The 22606-nt window shown below is 44.0% G+C and overlaps 1 protein-coding gene across 6 annotated transcripts in view; it reads left to right on the plus strand.

Moving 5' to 3' along the window:
• TARBP1 (TAR (HIV-1) RNA binding protein 1) overlaps positions 1-22606 on the plus strand; it is a 2688190-nt gene that overhangs the window by 2351987 nt on the left and 313597 nt on the right. For all 6 annotated transcript variants that reach the window (XM_069607367.1, XM_069607363.1, XM_069607366.1 and 3 more), the window contains exon 25: positions 18818-18899. In XM_069607367.1, the coding sequence (XP_069463468.1) occupies positions 18818-18899 (82 nt within the window). The remainder of the gene's footprint in view (positions 1-18817; positions 18900-22606) is intronic.

Below are 22606 nucleotides of genomic sequence, written 5' to 3' on the forward strand. Positions count from 1 at the left end.
ATCAGTGAAAGCGCCACATGTCCACGGACATGACGCTACGGATTAGCCAATCGATTTCTTGTCCGCCGAGCGAACAGGGAAGTGTGACTGCGGAGCGGACATAGATATCACAATATTTTTTAGACCTATTTTTGGGTCGTTTTAAAGGAAACTACTGGAAGGATTGTCACCAAATTTACAAAAGCACGCTTTTGGGACCAAGCCGCTGCCCCTGCTGCAAATTTGGTGAAAATCCATCCAGCGGTTTGGCCTGTAGGTGTGCGCAAAGTTTTTTCCCTCATTCAGTCTATGGGGGGAAAAAAAGACATTTTGGGAACCCCATATAACTTCCCCCCTCCCCTGGACCAAACATCACCAAACTCTGGGAAAAAAAATTCAGAGTGGCCCATATACTTTTTTTTTGCAAAGTTTGGTGAGGATTCGTCTAGGGGGAGCGGAGTTACAAGCCACCCAAAAAGTGCTCTTACTATGGAAAGAGCAACTTAACCATAACTACACAGCCACTACTGTGGCTGTGTAATATATATATATTTAAAAACTTGTTATTAAAAACGAAAATATTTATTTGCATTATATACAATTAGCATAGGGAAGGAGAATCCCAGTGGGAAACAAATCTTTGATCTGTTACGTCCTCTGGAATTGATTGGGCAGATTGTTGGGGGAAAGGCTAACAGGAACAACTTGGACAATGATGATGTTTCTAATTAGATGATTGTTTACATATTTATATAATTCTTCTAAGTGAATGACACAATTATTAATCTATTTTAACGTTTTCTTCCTTTTCTAGAACATTAATCTTTTGATTGTTTTTGCTCTAAATTGTGAAGAATAACATATACTTATTATATAAACAATAGTTTATGTAGAAGTAGTACTGTATCATTGCATGATGAAATACAAAATAATTTACCATTTGCAGATTCTTCTGCTTCACTGATGTCATCTTTGGGAAAATACAATTCAAACAATTCCAGAGTGCTTGCCATTCCTATTATTAAGTGTGGTGTGTGTGTGTGTGTGTGTAGTGATATAAAATCTTCATTTTGCTAGTGAAGTTACATGTATGCTCATAAATCAAATGAAAAACTACTTTTTACTTATTTAGTAGAGTTGTACTTGCTGAACCTTTGAAAAGAAATGTCCACTTCAATTATTTAAAAATAAATATGTATTTATTTATAACGCGCTGATTACCCCGCTGGCATTTGGGCGCAACAAAAATACAACCAGACAAACCATCAGCGTGGGACAGTCAGGTTCCTAACGTACCAGGGAGAGGACCAAGGGCTTGCTTAAACAGGAAGGCTTTCACGACTATACGGAAGGCCATAAAGTTTTCTTCCAAGCTGATGGGTGCTGGAAGTGTATTCCACAGCTTAGCTGCAGTGACTGGAAATGATCAACCTAGTCCATTGGATTGTTTAAAACCAGGGCTGCTGATCAACCCACGGTTAGTAGAGTGCAGCAATCTATTTGGCCGATGGTGGTTGATTAGCACCTTTTAGATAGGACGGTGCTGTCCCGAAAAGGCAGCGGTGTACTAAGGTGCATGTCTTAAAGTGAATACGTTCCTTTTTCGGTAGCCAATTAAACTCTCTCCTGTAGAATGAAATATGTTCTCTTGGGATTTTCTTAACACTGCGTATTGCATTGATTTGTATGATCTGGGATCTCTTCAAACAAAGGCTGTTTGCCCCAACTAGTAGGGCATTACAATAGTCTAACCTGGATATAATCGTTGCTCGGGCAATGGGTAGCGCAGTTAGTTTCATTAATGAAAGGGCGTATGTTGTGAAGAAGATGGAGATAGTACTGGCAACTTCTGCTGATTTGCCTGATGCATGCCTCAGCACTCAAGGCTTCTAGCAGGATACCGAGGGCTTTTACCTTGCCTTACATGAGTATCGTGCACTTTTTTATTTTAAAGCTTTTGTAGTGCTGCTTAGTTTGGAGCAAGCCTGCCAAGAGCCGTAAATTAGGAGCTCTGTTTTATTGCCATTAAGTCCCATCCAATTCAACGTCATCCACAACTCAATAAGATTGTAAATGTCCAAGAGTTTGGTGGAATGACATGTATGGTCACCGCTTACTTGCAGGACCAATTGAGTATCATCCGTGTAATTCGTAAAGAACACGCTGGATGCCTCAATAAGAGTTGTCTTAGGTATAAGTTGAATAGTAAAGGGGTTTGACTAGCACCCTGTGGTTCACCGCGCGAGATTGGTGCCTGGGAGGAAAAGCATCTCCCCAATGAATCCTAGGTATATGGTTGGACAAAAAGGATTGGATCCATTGGATTGCTCTACCCGAACAATTTCTCAGATGTTCCAGGGTTTGGAGAAGACGGCCGTGGTCAGGCAATGCAAAAGCCACCGATAGATCGAGAAGGCCAGCACTCCTACTTTCCCATGGTCCATGATGTTCAGCATGTAAGTTTGTAGGTCGATCAATGCCGTTTCGGTACTGTGTGCTGGCATAAACCTCGATTGTTGCTTGTGGTAAATACCTTGGGTTTCCACAAAACCTTGGAGTTGTAATGTGGCAAATTAATCGAGCATCTTCAAAAGGAAATTACAGTTAGCAATCAGCTTGAGATTACTTGGATCTTTAGGGTCCAGGCGGGGCTTGTTAAGCAGGGGGGATGCCATGACTTCCCTACTTGAATCGGGAACACAATTGTCCCGGAAGGAGGAATTCACCAACCATGTAAGAAATGGAGCAAAAAGTTCTTGATAATCCAAGATTATTCTGGGAGGAAGAATGTTTTCAATACAAGATGTAGGTCTCATAGAGGACAGCATGGTCCTCATATCAATAGTGGTAGTGGGTGAGAAGGTAAAATTGGAATGGTCAGTACAGATGTTTTTTTCCGTCAAGGGTTCCAAAGCCGAAGGAAGCAAAGTTAAGGCTTCTTTAATTGTGTCTCTAGCCTTTGATATTTTTGCCTTGAACGCCTCCTGCACCCTTGAGCAGTCTTCTAATGAAGGCAGGACAGGAATAGACAAAGCCTTGGACTTCTCTAATATTCTCCGGATCTCAAAGCGTTTGCCAGTATTATTGGTAGCCAAGTTAATCTGCTAATTCACATTTATTTTATTTATTTTTTTAATTGTACAAAACAATTTTTACAAAATGAAAAAGACAATCTTCTGCAGGAGAAATGATGTAAGGGAGAAGAAAAAACAGAAGACGAAGAAATTTAGGATGAACAAGGGGAAAAAAAGAATGAAGCAGAAAAAGTATTCAGTTCATCCTTCTGCTTTTGGGGGGGTCGCAATTAGTGGGGGCCAAAATGTTCTTATTGGTTTTCATAGTACATTCGCCGCCTGCCCGGATTGCTCCTCCAAACCAGGTTGGCCAAAGAAAAATACCACGGCGATCACCCAACTGATTTTTTTTCCCTACTCATTAGGCGTGCCCACCAGACGTCCTCACTGTAAACGTGGAGATCCCTGAAGAAGTGACCTAGCTAGGTGTCTTTTCTTCGCCAGATCCAGACATTCAAGTAGTAAATGCCTTCTTGTTTCCACTTGAGTGGTGGGAGCGCAAAATCTGCATTTGTTTGATGCTACTTTCCCTCTGATTGCTAAGATTTCATTTATGTTAACTAGGTTCAATCTGATCCGAATGAAAGCTTGCCATGTTCGTTGGTCGGGGCATTTTCTAAATAAGGAGCCACCTCGTTTAATTTTTTTGGGTTCCATGGGAGATCAACAAGCAGTTTACATTGGTCTGCTAAGTCACTGGTCTCAATCCAGTCCATTTCGAGTAGTTTTACACTTATCTTTGTGGGATTTGATATCAGATCCTCTTCTGTGCTACTAATTTTCTCTAGCAGCAGGCGGTTCTGAGACCTCCATTTTCTTCATTCTCCATTTCTTTTTTGATGATTTTCAGAATGGGTTTTGGTGATGGGTCTATTACTTTTCTGAATAACATCAGGGAGTTTCGTTCCCCCAGGGCGTTCATTAAACTTAAACTAAGTTCTCTTCTTATCGCCACCATAGGAGTGGAATTTGGCTGGTTTAAACATTTTCGCCAAAAACTGCCTTCAAGTTTTGGCCATACGTTTAATGGCAGTGCCGGCATTGCTTCTACGCCGCAAGTTAGTGTTAGCACAACATTTGCCTTGTAGTAGTTCATAATAGGGAGAACTGAAAAGCGCCAGAACTTTCGGTTTATCATTTTCGGCTGACTGATTAGGGATTTGAGTTTATCGAACAGATCGGGATCTGCATCGGGAGTTCAACCCAGCTGTTGTTCAATATAATTCCTAAGTATTTAAAGTTTACTTTCTCAAGTTGTGTTCCCTCTACAGTCAGCTTGTTTTTTTTTTTTTTTGTTGCATTTCCTCCTTTTTTAAAAGGCATTGCTTTTGTTTTTGTTTTATTTAGTTCTAGTTTGTTCTTTTCCAGTTGAACAAGAAGATTGTTCAACTGCCTCCGCAGGCCCACTTGCGTCTGATCTATTAGAATAATATCGTCAGCGTAGATCACTCTTGAAATTTTCTCGTTGCCCAATGTTGGAGGAAAGGATCTGATCGAAATCTTGGTGTCCATAAAGTCTGATGTATACAAGATGTAAAGCGCGGGAGCCAGGGGGCAGCCCTGTTTTACACCCCGGGCAGTTGGAATTTCTCTTGATAGATCTCCGGCTCTGTTGAGTCTCACCTTTATTGATGTTTCGGAGTACAATGCTCTTATTGGACCCATGATTGTACTTGGGAAGTTTTGATTTTCCATCTTTTCCCACAGGATTTCCCGGTCTACCCGGTCAAAGGCTTGAACCAAGTCAATGAATATTAAGTGCAGCCGTGGTTTTCCTTCCTTTACTTTCGCTTTCAGTGCACTTAATAACAGAATGTTGACCGTTGTGCCCAAACCTCTGACGCCTGTTTGTAATGGATCGAAATTTTCTGTTTGGTCTATCCAACCTTGCAGGTTTTCCAGGGCTATTGAGCCGAAGATTTTTCCTATTGTATTGAGCAATGCAATCGGTTGATACTGGCGTGGATCAGCTTTGTCACCTGTTTTGAAGATTGGCACTATGTGGGCCTTTCTCCATGATGTTGGAATGTATCGGGCCTTTACTGCTTCCTTAAAAATTGTACTGATGAGGGAAGCCCAAGACTCAGAGTGCCTCTTCAATTCAAGGTTCATAATTCCATCAGGGCCCGCAAATTCTTCAGTTTTTTTAATCTTTGTTTCAATTTCCTCTATAGCAAATGTGATCCTCCATTTCCCTTCTATTTTGGTATTAATATTGACTGTGGTGACTTCAGATTTATGTAGTTCCTTAACGTGTGCTGCCCACATTTCTTCTCCCAAGCCATTTTGCAGCCTCCCACTGGATTCCCCTCCAGTTGTTCAAATCATTGACCAGAAATCTCTACATTTTTTCCCAGACAATGCACAGAGCATGTCTTCAGAGTCCTTTTGGTATAAAGTGTGCCTGTAATTTCGTACCCATGCTCTGTAACTTCGAACTTCCTGCTTCAATTTCTCCATGATCATTGGGTCTCCTCTCTTCTTGACTTGCCTTTTAAGCATTCTAACTATTCATCTTTTTGCCACGAATGGGGCAATGTACACATGTGCTTTCAGTTGTTGAGTCTCCATTCCCTTTTTCTTGCTTAATTTGAAGATTTCTAGCAATGGGTGGTAGTCCAACTCTGTTGTATGAAGAATTGCACCCTTTTCCAACTGGGTCTGATAATTTTCTGTTCGCTTTTTAATAGCTTTTTCGTTTAGACATGGTTGAGTGTTCCCATTGTGCAATTCCAGGTCCGATGTCATTTTTTCTAACGTTTGCTGGATGGATTTCCACCTCGTTAGCAACAAGTTGTGATCGCTATTTTGCGTTCTTATGACTTCGAACTTGTCGATGAGTAGCAGCAGTTCCCTTGAAACGGACATGTGGTCAATCGTCATCCCTTGGTCATTTCGTTCCCATGACGGGACTGTAGGGCGCTGTTGGTATCTTGTACTATGGAGGTTGTGAAGGTCGAATGCCTCCATTAGTTGTATCCATTTTTTTTCTCTTTTATAGGAGGGTAAGGTCTTTAAACTTGCTTTCAGCTGCTGCTCCATTTCTTCGCGTAGTGCGTTCAAGTCACCGGTAACGATGTAGTCAATTTTTTGGGTTAAGTTTGAATCTTCCAAGATGGTTTCTAATGATTGGATGTAGGCATCGTCATTGGTTGCAGCAGGGTTCCAACAGGAATTGATTATCAAAATCATTGAAGGTGTTTCCTGTTTGTCTTTTATGTTCCATTTCGACCATTCAATAAGGGCTGCTAGGGTCAGAACTGTTGACACTAGTATTGATTTTAAGGCTAACCCACTTACAGAACGAATGGCTGTCAGTAGGCCTGCTGAAGGTTTGCCTTTGCATCCTTTTATGGCCGAGAAGAACGCAATTCCGTAGCCATCCATACTTTGTTTTGTCATCAGCCAGGTCTCTTGGAGACACAAGATGTCATGGTCTCCAAGATTCACGTCCGAAGTCCCTGTGAGATGCCCAAAGCCACGGGTGTTCCATGAGCCCATCACTATTTGATCATTCTGCCTCAAGTGGATCCTATTTGGGCTGGCTGTCTGGTTGAGGATTTCCAAGTCCTGTTTTAGTGGCTAGGCCGAGGGCTTCTTTTGGTGGGCCTTAGAGACCCAAGTCCAATTTCTTTGGCCAGTTGTTCGATTTTTTTTTTTATCACCGATTCCCATCTCTTGCTGAGGGTGGCTGATTTAGTTCTTCCATTGTCATCAGTTTCTTGTACCGTCCTTCTGCTTGGGTAAGGACCATTCAGGTATCTGTTGTACTCAGTGTAGGTGCGCTCGCCATCTTCCTCTCTATTTGCATATCGTCTGTTTGTCCTCCTCACTGTCCTCATAGTCCCTTCTTTTCTGGCGCCTCGCCGCTATTTCCTTTACGTAGCTTTTCCTTTTTTACATATACCCCTGGTCTAACTGCCCTGGCGTGGTCTTTTCTTGAAACTTTTAGACTACGCTCTCTTAGTGCCGGTGTCAAGGGATTGTGACGTGGTTTCCAGATCTGTTTTCGATCTCCGAGTTCCACCTCCTTTTCCTGCGATGTCACTTTTGATAAGTCTATTAAGTCGAATCCTAATTTTGAGAAGTTTCGACTAGAGCGACCTATTAAGTCTTTTGTTCTTGTTGAATGTATGTGCAGGTATGAACAGGCTTTTCTTACTTCATGCATTGGTTCCACAATTGTTAAATCGTCAGAGCGAAGACCGCTTAGAGTTGGGATTTGGGCACACAAATTAATTACTGTACGTCGATTCAGAATCAAGTTGTCATTTTTATTGATAGTTCTTGTTAATTTGAATGCTCGACTGTCCTGCGTTTTGGCCTTATTATCTCTCCTTTTGTCTCGATGAGGTCTTAATGGAAGGTCCCCTTTTCTTTGTTGATTTACAGCATTTTCTTTCCAATGTTCTTCATGTTTTCCTTTCTCTTTCATTTAGGTCCTTACATCTGTGGACCAAGTAATCCCTTAATGCCTTCTTTGGTTCCTTCTGATTTAACCTTAGGGGAAATCTTCGTGACTCTCTCTCTTCCCTTTTTCTTCCATCCTCTCGGAGGCTTTCTTTAGGATTTTGCACTCCATCTCTGCTCTTCCCTCTTTGTTCTCTCCGGACTCTATTTGTGATGTTAATAGAGGATGTTGATCTATGTTGATCCTTTTGCTGCGGGCGAGCGACCCTTTGGTCGCATCTTATCTTTCTTTTCGGTTCACATACTCGACATTTATCCAATGGAGATGTTGCTTTCCTTTTCAACTGGATTGGCGAAGGGCCCTCTAAGTCTGAGTCCTCAATTGAGTATTGACTTAAGTCCATAAAATCAACCAAAACACTGTCCACCTCCTCTAAGTCAATAAAGTTTTCCTTTTCAGTTTGGTCAGATTTTTGCTCTGTGTTTTTTGAGTCCCACCTTTCTGTCTCCTCTACTTTAAGTTGGACTGCATTTGTCGCCTTGTTTCCAAGTTTTCTACTACTTTGGCCACCTCTGGCTCTGAAGTCGAAAATCGCCGCCTTGCCTGCCAATTCCCTTAGACTACCACCAAGTTTTTGTGAGAAAATGCCGTAGGACGGTTGCTTGTCCATGTTACGTCGCTCTCTAGGTTTTCCGTCTTGATCGATTAGTGGCAAGGAGACAATTTTTTGATCTATGGTGAAGTTGGAGGCAATCGAGCAGTTTCCTCTTTTCTTAGCCACGCATGTTCCTGACCCCAGGACGTCTTGCTTCGGTAAGGCTTTGTGGGCCCTCAGAGTATCGTCCACCTGAGGGGATGCTCTTGATCCATTTTTTTGTTGTGCAATTTCGCCACTCAATTGCGTGCCTGTTTCCAAAACAATCTTCTCTGTGGAAATTATGACTATGGGGATATCTGTTTGTGTTGACACTGATGAGACACTGCGATTGGTAGGCCAACCTTGAAAATCCTCCGTTTGAGATGCCATGTTCATCGTCCTTGAAGATGTCGTAGGCTGGAGCTTATCGCCTGGATTTGCTAATACGTAACCCTCAAGGAGGGTTAATTTTGAGTTCATTGTTGCTGTTAAGGACGTGTGATCTTTCAGTGTATCACTTAGCGTCTCATAAAGTTTACAGAATGGGGTCAAAGCGATTGTTATAGCGGACATTATTGACATTAAGTCAATCTTCTTTGATGGTGTCTCTCTCAGGGCTTGGGATGAAATTTCACTGTTTGGTCTTCCAATCAGTGTTGAGGGTGTTCTGACCAGTAGGAGACTTTCTTTCTTTTCCTTCTACCTCTTTCTTCCTTCTTAGATTTTGCTAAGGACCCTGGAGTCCATAGGTCTCTATTTTCCATTCCATGGTCAGTCTCTTTTTCACCAGGAGATTCACTTAGAAGGTCGTTTGGTCATCTCATTATCAGTGGACCGGTCTTAAAAACCTCTCCCACTTTGTGGATTCTCGTATTTCCGATTTCTTCCTGCAGTCTCGTTGTGTCCCATAATGCCATCTCTGTTAACGAGGGTCGACACCTGCACTATTTTGGGTAGTTACTATTTCTTTGTCCAAGGCCAACTTTTCTTACTCCTCGGGGTTCTGAACTGTGTTTTTGTAATATCCTTGTTGCATAGTAGTTTACAGCTGCCAGCAGAAGCTCGTCTCTGCAGAACGTTCATGCAGCACTCATCAGCCAGCTGAGCGAGAGAGAGACTTAGAGCGTGCCGAGAGAAGAAGCGAGGATAAAGAATGTGGAATGTAGATTCAACGACAACAGCTGCTGGCCTTGGCAGATAAACTTACCTGTTTCAGCCCCATATTACTCTCCTTATTTGTCACTGGACACTTCAATTGGCGACGAGGATTGCAGTACCTCTCACAGCTGACACCCATCAGGCCGCTCCGCTCAAGCCCGAGCGTTGCAGCGGCCCGATTCGCATTTAGGGTAACGTTCTTCTACGATCACTGAAGCCCTGTGCCATACATCCGCTGTGCCATTTCCTCATACGCGCTGCTCATTTCCCACCGTGTTAGACGCATGCGTATTGTGCTCTTAAAGTGACATACACGTTTTTCCTACGTTGGTAAACAACGTAAATGAGAATTGCTTTGCGAGCGTGTCCTTACAAATACTTAAAGGGACACACACATCGTTCCAGGAAAACTTTGAAAGGAAAAGGAAAACTACATTTTACATGTATATCCAAATACGATCGTAAAGGAAATAAGTGAAATAACTTGGCACTGTGCAGAGTACATACGGCAGCTACTGTGAACACATCTATGGCTTATGCAATTTACTTACACTTTCATTAACTGTTCCATACCAACCAAGGGAGACTCTAATGTGCATTGCTTCTAAGGAATATCAACACATTCTATTCTATTTACCTCACATTTTCTTGTCATCAGTGGGCACAATATCATACCCAGCTGCAGGGATGGCATTCAGCAGTGTGCCTCCTCCAACATTATTTATGCCTGATGCAAAGGAACCTAATATTCCTTGGAAGAGGTGGATACGGTCCTTTGAACACTATGCAGGTGTAGTGTGTGGACCAAATTGTAGTGCTGACAAGAGCAAGTCACTGTTATTACACTGCCTAGGACCTGCAGGTCAAAAAAAATATGAGTCTTTACCTGAACTTCCTGCGGATGAAGATGTAGACATTAATGAATACGAGCGCACTATAAAGAAGATAAACAAACATTATGAAAAAAAGTGAGTATCATCCTGGAGAGATACAAGTTTGGTAAACGAACACAGGAGGAGTGGGAAAGTGTTGAAAAATATGTGACTGCTTTACGCAAGCTTGCCAAAACATGCAACTTTAATGAGCAACTAGATGAAAGGTTAAGAAGCCAATTCATGTTGGAATGCAGAAGTGCAAAAGTAAGAGAGAAGTTATGGTCTGAAAATGATCCTTCGCTTGACAAGGTGCTCAGAGTGGCAAAGGAAGTGGAGCACACTGAAGAGTGTGTTAAAGAACTCGAGAACAAGATGAAATCTGTAAAATTAGAGTCAAGCAATATGAAACTTGCCAAATTACCATTTGACAGTAATGATGAAAAGGAATCCATTGCTTTGGTGACTAACTCTAGAATAAAGAAGAAAATGTCCAATAAGTCACATCAATGACCAACGGACAGAGGGAAGTACAGATCCTATCAAAAAGGCAATACTAACAACTACTACAGGAAGGATAATTCCATTACCAGCTCAAAAAAAAACGTCAAGGCAGATGTTACAGATGCAACAGTGCAAATCATTGGGCAGATGATCAAGAATGCCCAGCATTGAAGATCATATGTAGTAAAGGAAATGGACACTATTCCAAGTGCTGCAGATCTCGCAGCATGTCCACCAACTGGATAGGTGGAAACTCTAGTAGTGATCGCTGTGATCAAGATGAAGGTGAAGAATGTGTGTTTGTGGTCATGGATGATGAAGATGAAAAAGTATTAGAGAGTCCCAAAGCCAAAGTTCACCTTGATGGTGTCGAAATTGACATGATGATAGATACAGGAGCAAAATATACCCTAGTACCAAAACAACTATGGGATAAAAAAAGACATGAATATCTGCATGAAACAGATATCAAACCCAGAGCGTATGGTGGTGTGAAGATAGATACCATAGGATGGTTTTGGGGCAACTTGAAATTCAAAGGAAGAAGAGCCAATGGAAAGATCTACATCACTGACTCAGGTCGAACTCCCCTATTGAGCTGGACTCATCAAAGCAAATTGCAAGTGAAAATAGATTCGATTGCTGAAGAATCTGTGTTTGCTGTTCAAGATGAGCCGAATAGACAAAAGATTGACACCATAGTGAAGAATTGTAATTCTGATGATGTCATGACAGAAGTGTTTCACAGTGGTATCGGATGTCTTAGGGGATATGTGCATGAGATAAGACTTAAATCCGATCATACGCCGGTAGTTCAGAAATTAAGGAGTGTGCCAATATCCATGAGAGATGAAGTCAGGAGAGAGATCGAACTCATGGAAAGTCAAGGCATGACTCCAGCGAATGGGTGTCGCCATTGGTAGTTCTCAGGAAGAAGTCAGCAAAGCTACGAATTTGCATTGATATGAGAGAACTTAATAAATGTATCATACCGGATAGACATCCCTTGCCCAATATTCAAGAGCTGATATCTACCATTGGGCCTTCGAGTCATTTCTCTACTCTTGATCTTACGTCAGCTTACCATCAAGTGAAGTTACACGAGAAGTCTAAACATCTTACGGCTTTTATCACACCAGACGGATTATATCAGTTTAAGAGGATGCCGTTTGGTCTCGTGTCGGCAGCATCTGTCTTTCAGAAGATTATGCATAGATTATTTGAAAGAGTACCAGGAGTGATATGTTTACAAGACGATATATTAATTCATGCTAGTAGTAAAAAAAAATCATGATGAAAGACTGAGATATGTCTGTGGAAAACTCTGTGGAGCAGGAATGACTTTAAGCAAAGAAAAATGCAAAATTTACTGTTCTGAAATTGAATATTTAGGGCATAAGATTTCAGCCGAGGGAATATCTCCAAAAGAACAATTGGTCAATGCCATAAAGAATATGCCCAGACCAAGTACAAAAGAAGTACGCACGTTTTTAGGTATGGCTGAGTATTATTCAAAGTTTGTCCGTGATTTTGCTGTACATACTGTTCCCCTACGTGAAGCCAATAAGAAGAAAGTGTTTATGTGGAACAATGAATGCGAGGAAGAGTTTGAATTTATTAAAGCTGCTATTGATAAGGCTCCTGCTTTAAAACATTTTGTTAGTGATAAGAAAGTCATCATTACCACAGACGCCAGCAATATTGGATTGGGAGCGGTTGTCACCCAGGAACATAATGGCCGAGAGATGGTGATAGCATTCGCTTCGAGACTTCTTAAAGGAGCGGAAAAATCGTACGCAGCCATTGAAAAAGAAGCTTTGGCAATAAAGTGGTCTGCAGAAAAGTTTCGAAGTTTCATTTGGGGTCGCGAAGTGGAGTTCCGAACAGACCACAAACCATTGATCCATGTTATCATGTGCAAAGGATTGTACAAAGTGTCCAATCGGATCAGAAGATGGGTGATACTCCTTCAGGAGTATAATTGCAATGTACGATATGTACCAGGTAAAATAAATATTGCAGCTGATTGCTTGTCACGTTTGACGAATGTGTCAGAAACTACAGATGAAGATGATAATACTGAAAATGTTCTTAATATTGAAAACACTTCTATTTCAAGGATGGAATGGAGTGAAGCTATAAAAAGTGACAGTCCTATGGTTTATCTTAAAGAGTTGATATGCAGTCAAGCTCCATGGAACAAAGCCATGTTTGAAAAAGCTAATCTCTCAGAATATTGGCCTGTTGCTGATGAGTTACATGTACATAAGGACATAGTTATGAGAGGAGATGAGATAATTCCACCGAGTAGTTTGAGAAGATGAGTTATGGAACTCGGACATGAGGGCCATCAAGGAATGGTGAAGACCAAGCAACGCATAAGAAATGACTACTGGTGGCCAGGATGCGACCTGCAAATAGAACGGCATACCAGGGATTGTATCCTTTGCCACAATAATAAGAGTTGTGTGGGAGTAAAACAAACCATTGTTGTGACTGAAATTCCAGATAAAGCATGGAAGGATTTGGGTATGGATGTGTTGGGTCCAGTGTGCAGTGCTGGTGTACAAAAATATTGTTTAGTAGTTATTGATTTGCTCACTAGATGGGTTGAAGTACTTATTGCACCCTATATCACTGGAAGTACTGTAATCACTTTTCTATCTGAAATATGTGAGAGGGAACGTTATCCGAGTAGCATCATGAGCGATAATGGTACTCAATTTAGATCAAAAGAAATGTGAGAATTCTGTAAAAAATATTCTATTCTACACAAAAAAAAGTGCCATTTACCATCCTCAAACTAATGGTACTGTGGAGCGCTTCAACAAAGTGTTGAAACAGACCATTAGGTTAGCATGGTGCAACGGCATGGATTGGGAAAAGGCTGTCAAGGAGAGAATTGTTGCACATAGGTTTACTCCCCATTCAACTACAGGCCTTTCTCCATTTGAGTTAAGTAGGGGTAGAAAGGCGCACACCAAATTAGCGCCCATGTGGTTAGATAATGAGAACAATAGAGTCAACAAAGACTTTAGTTCGGTGTGTGACAAAATAAGAGATACCCAGATGAGGAACAAAAGTGTTTACGATGAAAAGAGGCCCATGGGCAAATATGATGAAGGTACTGTGGTGGGAAAAATGGTAAGAGTTAATTTGCCTCCTGTTCTCAGAGAAGGTCCCTGCAAGTGGTCCAAGCCCATCAGGGTGTTAGAAGTATTCAAGCACTCTGTCAGGACCGAAGATGGCAGAATCTGGAATGTCGAAAGAGTATGGGTATGTGATGACAATAGACACTCAGCTGACAAGAGAAGTAAAGTGATGTTGAGGAAAGAGGATGATAGAAAGGAAGGTCAGAGTGAAGTGAGTAATAAGAAAGATCAGAACGTTGTAAGTGAGAAAAAGAATGTGTGAGAGGTGAAATCCAACAGGTCTGAGTTAATTTCCTTGCCCAGTCAGATCAGCGAGATGTCCCGCAGTTCCAGATGTGGGAGACCATATCGCAAGCCCAGAAAAATGGAGGACTTTGTGTGAATATGTACATAGACATTTGTCATCCCCGGTGCTGTTTCATTTTGTGTATATAAAGGAAGGGAGATGTGTAATATCCTTGTTGCATAGTAGTTTACAGCTGCCGGCAGAAGCTCGTCTCTGCAGAACGTTCATGCAGCACTCGTCAGCCAGCTGAGCTAGAGAGAGACTTAGAGCGTGCTGAGAGAAGAAGCGAGGATAAAGAATGTGGAATGTAGATTCAACGACAACAGCTGCTGGCCTTGGCAGATAGACTCGTTGTCTCCCTCCTCCTCATATGATGTCATATACTTAATATATATATTAAACTTACCTGTTTCCGCCCCATAGTACTCTCCTTATTTGTCACCGGACACTTCAGTTTTCAATTGTAGATTTTTCACTACTTTCTGATGGTGAATGGTGTAGGGCCTTGTCAAGAATTTCGGTTCCAGCCATTAGTTCAGCGTTGGTAAGGTCATTCTCATTTTCAGCTGCTGCTGCCTCGGTCTGATTTATTTTTTGAAGGAAGAGTTTGAGCGAACTAGTTAGTAATTTTTGCTGTTCTGAAGTGAAGGACTTTAATTTGTTCTTTTGAATTTGAATCTGTTTCGATTTGGGTCCCTCCTTCTGTTTTATTATCTGCTTCTCCTTTCTTTGCTGCACATTGCTAACTTTGCGAGCATTTGATGAAATTTTCTTTTATTAGCTTTTTTGAATTTTTTGTCATTTCAATTTTATCAAGTGTTCCGTGTTTAACTGTAGAGGCCCGTTGTGTCATGCTTCATTTTCTTAGGACTGTGGACCTTTGGCCTACGGACCTGTGCAGGCAGGCTCACATCCGCGATGCTGTCTATAGTCATAACCCTGCCTTGCCCATGTTCTGGGGGTGGTTCACTTCAGGGACAGTGTCTCCCTCCTTCTCCTGCAAGCTTCTCCCTGGGCACCCTCCCCCCACCCCGGGCTTTGCTCAGTTTGAGTGGGAAACTCCACTCCCTCTCTCCTTCGGTGGATCACTACGTTCACTACCAATTTCCTGGAAGCCGCACTGGGTGGGGTTGTTTCCCCGTGGAGCAAGCTGTGCTGGCAGGATTTAGGCAAAGTCTCCAGGTTGACTGCTGCTCCCTGCTGGAAACCTCTCCAGCTGTCTTGCGGAGAGGAGAGATCTGCAGTGGTCTCAGCCCCCACCCTCCCGTCGCGCCCTCTCTCCCGCAAGATTTCCACCTCGGTGCATTCGCTCATCCCAAGGTACGCCCCCAACTCCTCCCGCCCAGTGTGTTGATGGTATAATTGATTTAAGTGGTTGTTTTTTGGAGGTGCCGTTCCATTTGGGGGCGTATTTCCAATTTCAGCCAGCGCCCTCGCTGAGGGGAAAACATTGTCAGCTTTGGCAGAAAAGAAGGGGCATAAGTCTGCATTGACGGTTACCCCCCCTTCTCTCAGACCCATTAGTTTGATGCTGTTCTTACCGATGACCTCGAGCGAGAAGGTGCTTGCAGCTGCAGATGGAACGCCAGGCGGCACACTTTCCATTTCGTGTCCGTGTCCGCTCGGCTCCGTGATCCGATGGCAACCGCTTCTCAGGACCCTGGAGTCTTCCTCCATTGCGGTGCCTCAACTCGGAACCTGTATGCCGCAGACTGCAATTATCCCGCAATTCGCCAAGCTCCGCGGGAAGATCAGTCTTTGAAGGCTGGTAGTGGGTCCTCCCAGAAACAAACACCAGTGAAGGCAGACTCAGAGCTCCTGCCGCAGACTGCAATTAGCCCGCAATTCACTCCGCGGTCCGCTCCGCGGGAAGATCAGTCTTTGAAAGGCTGGTAGTGGGTCCTCCCAGAAACAAACACCAGTGAAGGCAGACTCAGAGCTCCTTCCTCAAACTGCAATTAGCCCGCAATTTTGTTTTAGTTTCAACGCTGTTAAGCTTGTAAAGTTTTTCCTCAGCTTTCCAGTGATTCTTGTTTTCTACTGAGGGACACTTTAGTCACTGGTTTTCTAATTTCCTCTTTTTCCTCTGATCTCTAAGTTGGGATGAAAACCAGTTTGGTGGGCGACATTTGGCCTGACCACCTTTAAATGAATTGGAGCTGTTCTATCCAGTATGTGCAAAAAGATAGTAGAAAAGGAGTTCACCAGGGCTCCTGCTGTGTCAGCTGCAAGAGCCATAAAATATGTTAATGTGGCTGAAATGTCTGATGGAAGGACTTTCTTAAAATTCTGACTAGAGACCTTTTTTGGGGTGTTAGCTACTTTTACGGGTGTGGGGGAGGTCCCTGTAGCTGAATATTGAAATCGACGGAAAAGTGACCAGCCCCGATGCAAGGTGTGTTATAATCAATATGGGTTGTAAGATTGCGAGGCACTATCCAGTCCAATATGTTCTTATTTGCTGTAGTGGGTTCATCATTAAGGACTTGATAATAGATATTATTCAAAGCCTGTTCCAACTCAATTGCTTGTTTATCAGCGTGGTTTCTTCAACAGTGATTCAGGTCTCCTGAGAAATTGATGCCACTAATTGGGCCACAGAATTTGCTTGGTAGGTGAGAGATCTCATCATTGAAATCTGGCATAGCTGAGAGGGTGGTTGGTAGATTAAGATGAAATTAATACATGTCTGACTGGTCGGGATCATTTTAATGTGAAGAATCTCACACCCTTGGCACATGCATGGAGAGGGAAACAGGTTGTACCTATTCTTGGCGATAAAAGCAACCCATGGCCGAACTTCCTAGTTTTACAGAAAATTGAGTCCTTCTGGGAAAAATAAATCAATCATTCGACCACTAGAGTCTGTAATCCGTGAGCCACATTGTATCAATTTCTCTATCAATTATAAGGTAATGATTGTTACGGGCGTGATTATTAAGAGACCTGGTGTTAAGATGGGCCATTTTAATCCTCTCGGTTACACCTGTATTAATGAATATGCTATTGCTAGCTTCTTTCTGATGGAAAGTTAATGGGGGTGCCGGTTTCTTGCTAACATTATCAAGTCTGTACAGTGTAGGGGCAGTCCGAGCTGAGGGCAGTGAAGCAAGGTTGGAAGGTTTGTTTCGGAGGGTCTCTGCAACTTCTGGAATAGCACCAGGAGGAGGACAAAGCTCCAAGGGTAGCACATCAGAGGCCGATTGAAAGTAAGTCTTCATATAATGAGGTAAGGGTTTGGGTTGTAGAATTAATTATAATTTTATAATTGTTCTTTTATTGCATGCTTAGTACCAGAGATAGGTTTCTAAGTGCTGGACCAGGCTTTGAACCTGTGTTGCGCTGCATTGTCTTGCTTTGAAGACCAACACATTGCCCCTGAGCTTCCCCCCTCACAATATGTGTTCTGCTCCAGTAAAAGTCAGGTGTTGAAGTAGATTGTTTGGAAATGGTGTGCAGTCTAGTTCAATGTATGACACAACCCAAAATACGCACCTTGTAATTTTGAACACATTATTTCCATTTACAAAGGTAGACGATATGAGGTATTATGCTTAGAAATGTGCAATTTGTTTTGTTTGTGTTTTTTAAGATTATTTTATAGAAAAAATACACAATAGTGCATTCCTCTTTTCAGTAATATTGATGTCACCTGCTCTCGGGTGTGTCCGCAATGTTGTTGAAACGTTTGTGGATTTCATGCGTATTATTGGAGGGAGGGATGATTGTTACCATTGTAAATATTATCAGTGAAAGAAAAGTCATGAAATTGATGGTAAAGTAAGTTGCCATAATAAAAACCTATGCAATACAGTGGAAAAGCTTTGTTAAAGGAACATTGTGGTTAAGTTGCTCTAATGTAAACCTGTGAAATTCAGTGAAAAACGTTGCTAAAGGGACATTATGATTGCAGCGCAAACTCGAATTTGCCAGTAATGTTAAGCAGTGCAACATGGATTTCAATAACTGTGTATATTTTCCCTGTACTTGTTTTCTGATCTGGGGATCATTCTTGTCAGAACTGGGGAAAACATCAAACTCTTGCAGAAAGACTCTGCGTACTGATGCTGTTTTGAGACCACTGGCAAAATGTTGAAACTGTTTTGATGGAACCCAGTATCATGATAGAAAGATTGCCAGAATTAAGGATGATTTTGGAGCAGCGTCTTTGAAGTCACAAGGCGGTGGTGTGGGTTTGCAAATACAAATATATTGGCTGTTGGAGTTGCAGCTAGCTCAAATGTACTTTCCTTTACTTAGTGCTAGTGGATGCCCTGGAAGTTTTGGATAGGAGTAGCATTATCTGTCAATTTTCCTGTATCTAACCTGCACCACTTTTTGTAAATGAAGGTAATTGTGACACTAAGAGATTTTCCCAGGATATAGTACCTTGACTGAATTGGGAAGATGTGAAAAGAACTCATGTCTTTTGGTGCCTATCTTGATAACGTACAGTAATCCTTAAATTCCTTATTGAACGAGATCGGGCACTTTCAGGATGGTATGGCCAAAGGCAGATTTCTCATTGGAATCAAGAGAATCATGGTGATAAATGCACGATTTGAGTAGTAAAAGGCAGTAAGAAGTGGAAAAAGTTGGAACATTGATGTGACTAATATTGCTTCTTTAATGAAAGCACAAAAGACAAGATATTGCTGTGATATATGCATGCACCCTAAGGAAAAGGGTAATGAGAAATTCACAATAGTGAATAATGATGGACCGTTTTCTTTCAATGTTTTAGGAATGCTAAAAAGAATTGGCAGAGAATCCAAGAGCATTTCTTTTTTTCAACATTCCATCCTCTTGAAGATTATAGCATTGAGGTAGGTATACATCACTCTTCTTGAACTGTGTATAATCTACATGTTTTATGTTTTCTGGTGTCTTTTGTGTCAGGACTATATTTTATTTTCTTACACTATGGGCATGATCCACAAGATATGCACTGAAGCAAATCCCGATCTACCGTGAACATCTCAGTTTTGGTACAGGTTACCTGTAAGGTTTGGAATGAGGAGATTGAGACACAGGTGGCATGATTGTTGGAAGAGACTTTTATTAAACACATGAGGGTTAGAGAAGTAACTTCCTGATCCTAATACGAAGAGGGGTTTCCCTTCCTCGTAATTATATTCTAAGGTGTCTGTCAGGATAATCCATAATAAACAAATCCACCGTCATGCCAAAATTCCTATCACACAAAGAACAAAAACTAATGTGAAAAGGGGATCTTCTTTAGTCTCAAAGTTCTCCTTCAACTCGCAAAAACAAAGTCCCAAAATAATGCAACAAATAAACCCCAAAAGGATGGCCACCCTTACTCCCAGGTACTCCAACGAGACAGACCGTTTTCACCAGAAAAACCTTCTTCCCCTTTAAATTTAGAGGCGCGCGGGGGTGCGGCCCAGGGAGCATGCGCTGCACTGACTCCGCCCTCCAGTGCCACACCTCGGTCCCCTTTTCCGTGTCGACGGGTACGGGCCAAATTCACCAGCGCTCCTGGGTTTGGCTTTGGCCATGTAATTCCACGCGCGGATACTTCTTCTCTTTGTCTTTGTTTTTTCGTCTTTTATTATTCAGGTACTCGGTCCTCAGGTTCCACACGGTTCAGCAGGTGCCTATCCTGCAACAAGCTCTTCGCAACTTCAGATGCCCTCTACCTACGTTGCCTTGGCCCAGACCACGGTTGGCAGGCTTGTACAGCGTGTGGCTCAATGTCATTGAAAGCGCTGAAGAACAGACTAGCCAGGTGGAGGAAGCTCTTCATGAGTTCTGCGAAGTGTCAAGGTGGGACTGGCCTCAACCAGGTACGTGGCCTACAAACTATCCTTCTTATGCGCAGGGTAGCTTTGGGCAGGGTATGCAGCGGCTCCAGCAGCTCCCGGCTACCCCCGTCAGTACCCCCTACCACCTCTCCAGCCAGTGAAGAGGCGTTCTTTGAGAGGTTGCTTGGCCTCATGAAGTCACCTCGGACGGGGGTTATCCTCAAGGAGCCATCAGGGATGTCCTCCCGACTATGCTAGCGGCATCACAAGCGCCGGCGCCCCTGGTCCGGGTGCCGCCGCTGCCTCTGACTCCCCATTCGATTCCTCAGGCGGTTCTGCACCAGCCTCTGCCTCCTCCACAGCCTCCGGCCGCAGTCACTGTGCCCCAGCCTCCAGCTACTCCTCCACCTCCGCAGGGTACGGATGAAGAGGAGGATCCGGACACGCCATCCTCAGCCAGGGATGTCTACAAAGATCTTGCTTGGCTGGCGGAGTACCCTGGGCCTAACCCAACCCGAGGTCGAGCAGCCGTCAGAAGGGCTTCTGGCCAAAGTCCTCACACGACTGCCACAACGGGGATTCCTCTGCAAGCTGATGTAGTCTCCCTGGCCAAGAGGGGTTGGCGCACGCCCCACTCGGTCCAGCCGGTCAATCGGTCAATCGACGCCTGGACGCCAAGTACAGGCAGATGGAGGGGGATACACTCTTGTTCTCGGCTCATCCTCAGCCACACTCCTCAGTGATCGCTGCAGCATCACTATACTCCAAGCCTCAGTCAGCAGCCTCCTCCTCCTCCTCTGCAGCGGTGCTAGGCAAGGAGGAGAAGATCATGAAGGCACACTTGAAGAAATTCTATTCCAACGCGGTCCTTGCATCTTCGTCAGGCCAACGCTGATGCCATGCTGGCTGCCGCTAACCAAAGGTTATGGCTGGAAATTGTGGACTTCCTCCCGGAACTCCCTACGCAGAGCCAATCATGTTTTAAGGCAGGGCTGGCTGAGGCCAAGCTGGTGGCGCAGGACCTCATGGAATCCCCTGTGGCCCATATTGACACCTCTGGCCATGCCATCTGTATTGCCACGGACATGAGAAGGACAGCCTGGCTCAGGGCGATGAAATTCAACCTGGACGTCCAGGAACGCATATTAGATCTCCCGTTTGGGGGACCTCTTCCACGTAACCACGGACGAAGAGCTGAACAAGAAGAAAAATAGCTCACAAACGGCCAAGTCTTTATCCATCTTGACAAAGACACGCCCAAGTCGTACACTCAATCACAGTAGCGCTCCGGCAGGGGGCATACGTATGGAGGGTTCCGCGGCTTCCAGGAACGGAAATCCAGGCAGCCGGACCGGTCGCCGTCTCAGAACCGGCGCAAGCAACAAAAAGAGGGGAGGCGGGGAGTAAGGGCTTTTTCCAGTCCCCCTCATCCACGACAGCCTCCGAGGGAAAGAAGGCATGACACGCCCCTTAGGGTCCACGTGTCTCCAGTGGGGGGCAGGCTTGCTCTCCATGCACATTTCTGGTGCCAGAATTTTGCGGACCCCTGGATCCTCTCTGTAGTATCCACGGGGTACCACCTACCCATCCCATCCTCTCCTCCCTCCTCTCCCTCAGGGCGGGACAGCAACTCCTCTGACGGAGATCCAGTCGCTCGTAGAGAGCCAGGCAGTGGGGGGGGGGCAGGGGGGAGTCCCAGCCTCCCAACGAGGCTTGGGCTTTTACTCCAGGATTTTCACCATTCAGAAGAAGAACCAGGTGGGCCTGAGAGTTGTGCTGGACCTTTCCACCCTCAACCTCTCCTTACCCCCCTACAAATATTAAAGATGATTACGCCAGCTTTTATAGCAGACATATTGTGCAAGGAAGACTGGATGTGCTTCCTGGATCTGAAGGACGCGTACCTACACATCCTGATTTGGCAGCCCCATCGTTCTTTCCTACGGTTCAGGATCATGGGCTGCCATTTTCAATACAAGGTCCTCCCCTTTGGCCTCAACTCGGCCTCCAGGTTCTCTACCAGGCTAATGAATATGGTGGCTGCCCTCCTCAAAGTGCAGGGCGGTCACCTCTTCCCATACCTTGACGACTGGCTCGTCAGGGCTACATCTCTGGAAGCAGTTCAACACTCCTCCCATGCCCTTATGAACACACTGCACGATCTGGGTTTCTCGCTCAACCTCAAGAAGTCGCAGCTGCAGCCCATACAGACTGACATTCTTGAGCCTTATCTGGACACGTGCTCTGAGAAGGTATTACCTTCGGAGGACAAGATCTCGGCCATCAAGAGGGCCACCTCCCACTTCCTCGGCAGAGAGGTAACCTCGGCTTGGTGGTACCAGCATCTCCTGGGTCTCTTGGCGGCGGTCCTTTTAGCCGTTCCACACACGAGATTAAGGATGCAGAGGATTCAGCTACACTTTGCGGCATCATGGAACCAGTAGCGGGGCCTCCATCTCTCGACCCGACCTAACATGGTGGTCCAGGACCTGCAACCTACGGATGGGCAAGCCCTTCCGGCCGCCCTCCCCGCAAGCCACCATCACAACAGACTCGTCGCTCGAGGGCTCGGGAGCCACCCTTGACGATCTCTCCGTCCACGGCACCTGGACTCGACAGGAGCAGAAATACCACATCAATTGGTTAGAGCTGAACGCCATCTGGCTAGCGCTCGGAGCATTCCTACCACTTCTCAGGGTCAAGGTTGTCCTCATCCAGACAGATAACTCGAACAGCATGTACTGCGTCAACAAGCAGGAAGGCAC

Source organism: Ambystoma mexicanum, chromosome 4q (assembly GCF_040938575.1).
Source record: "Ambystoma mexicanum isolate Mex_15411 chromosome 4q, UKY_AmexF1_1, whole genome shotgun sequence".
In the NCBI taxonomy this organism is placed as follows: domain Eukaryota; kingdom Metazoa; phylum Chordata; class Amphibia; order Caudata; family Ambystomatidae; genus Ambystoma; species Ambystoma mexicanum.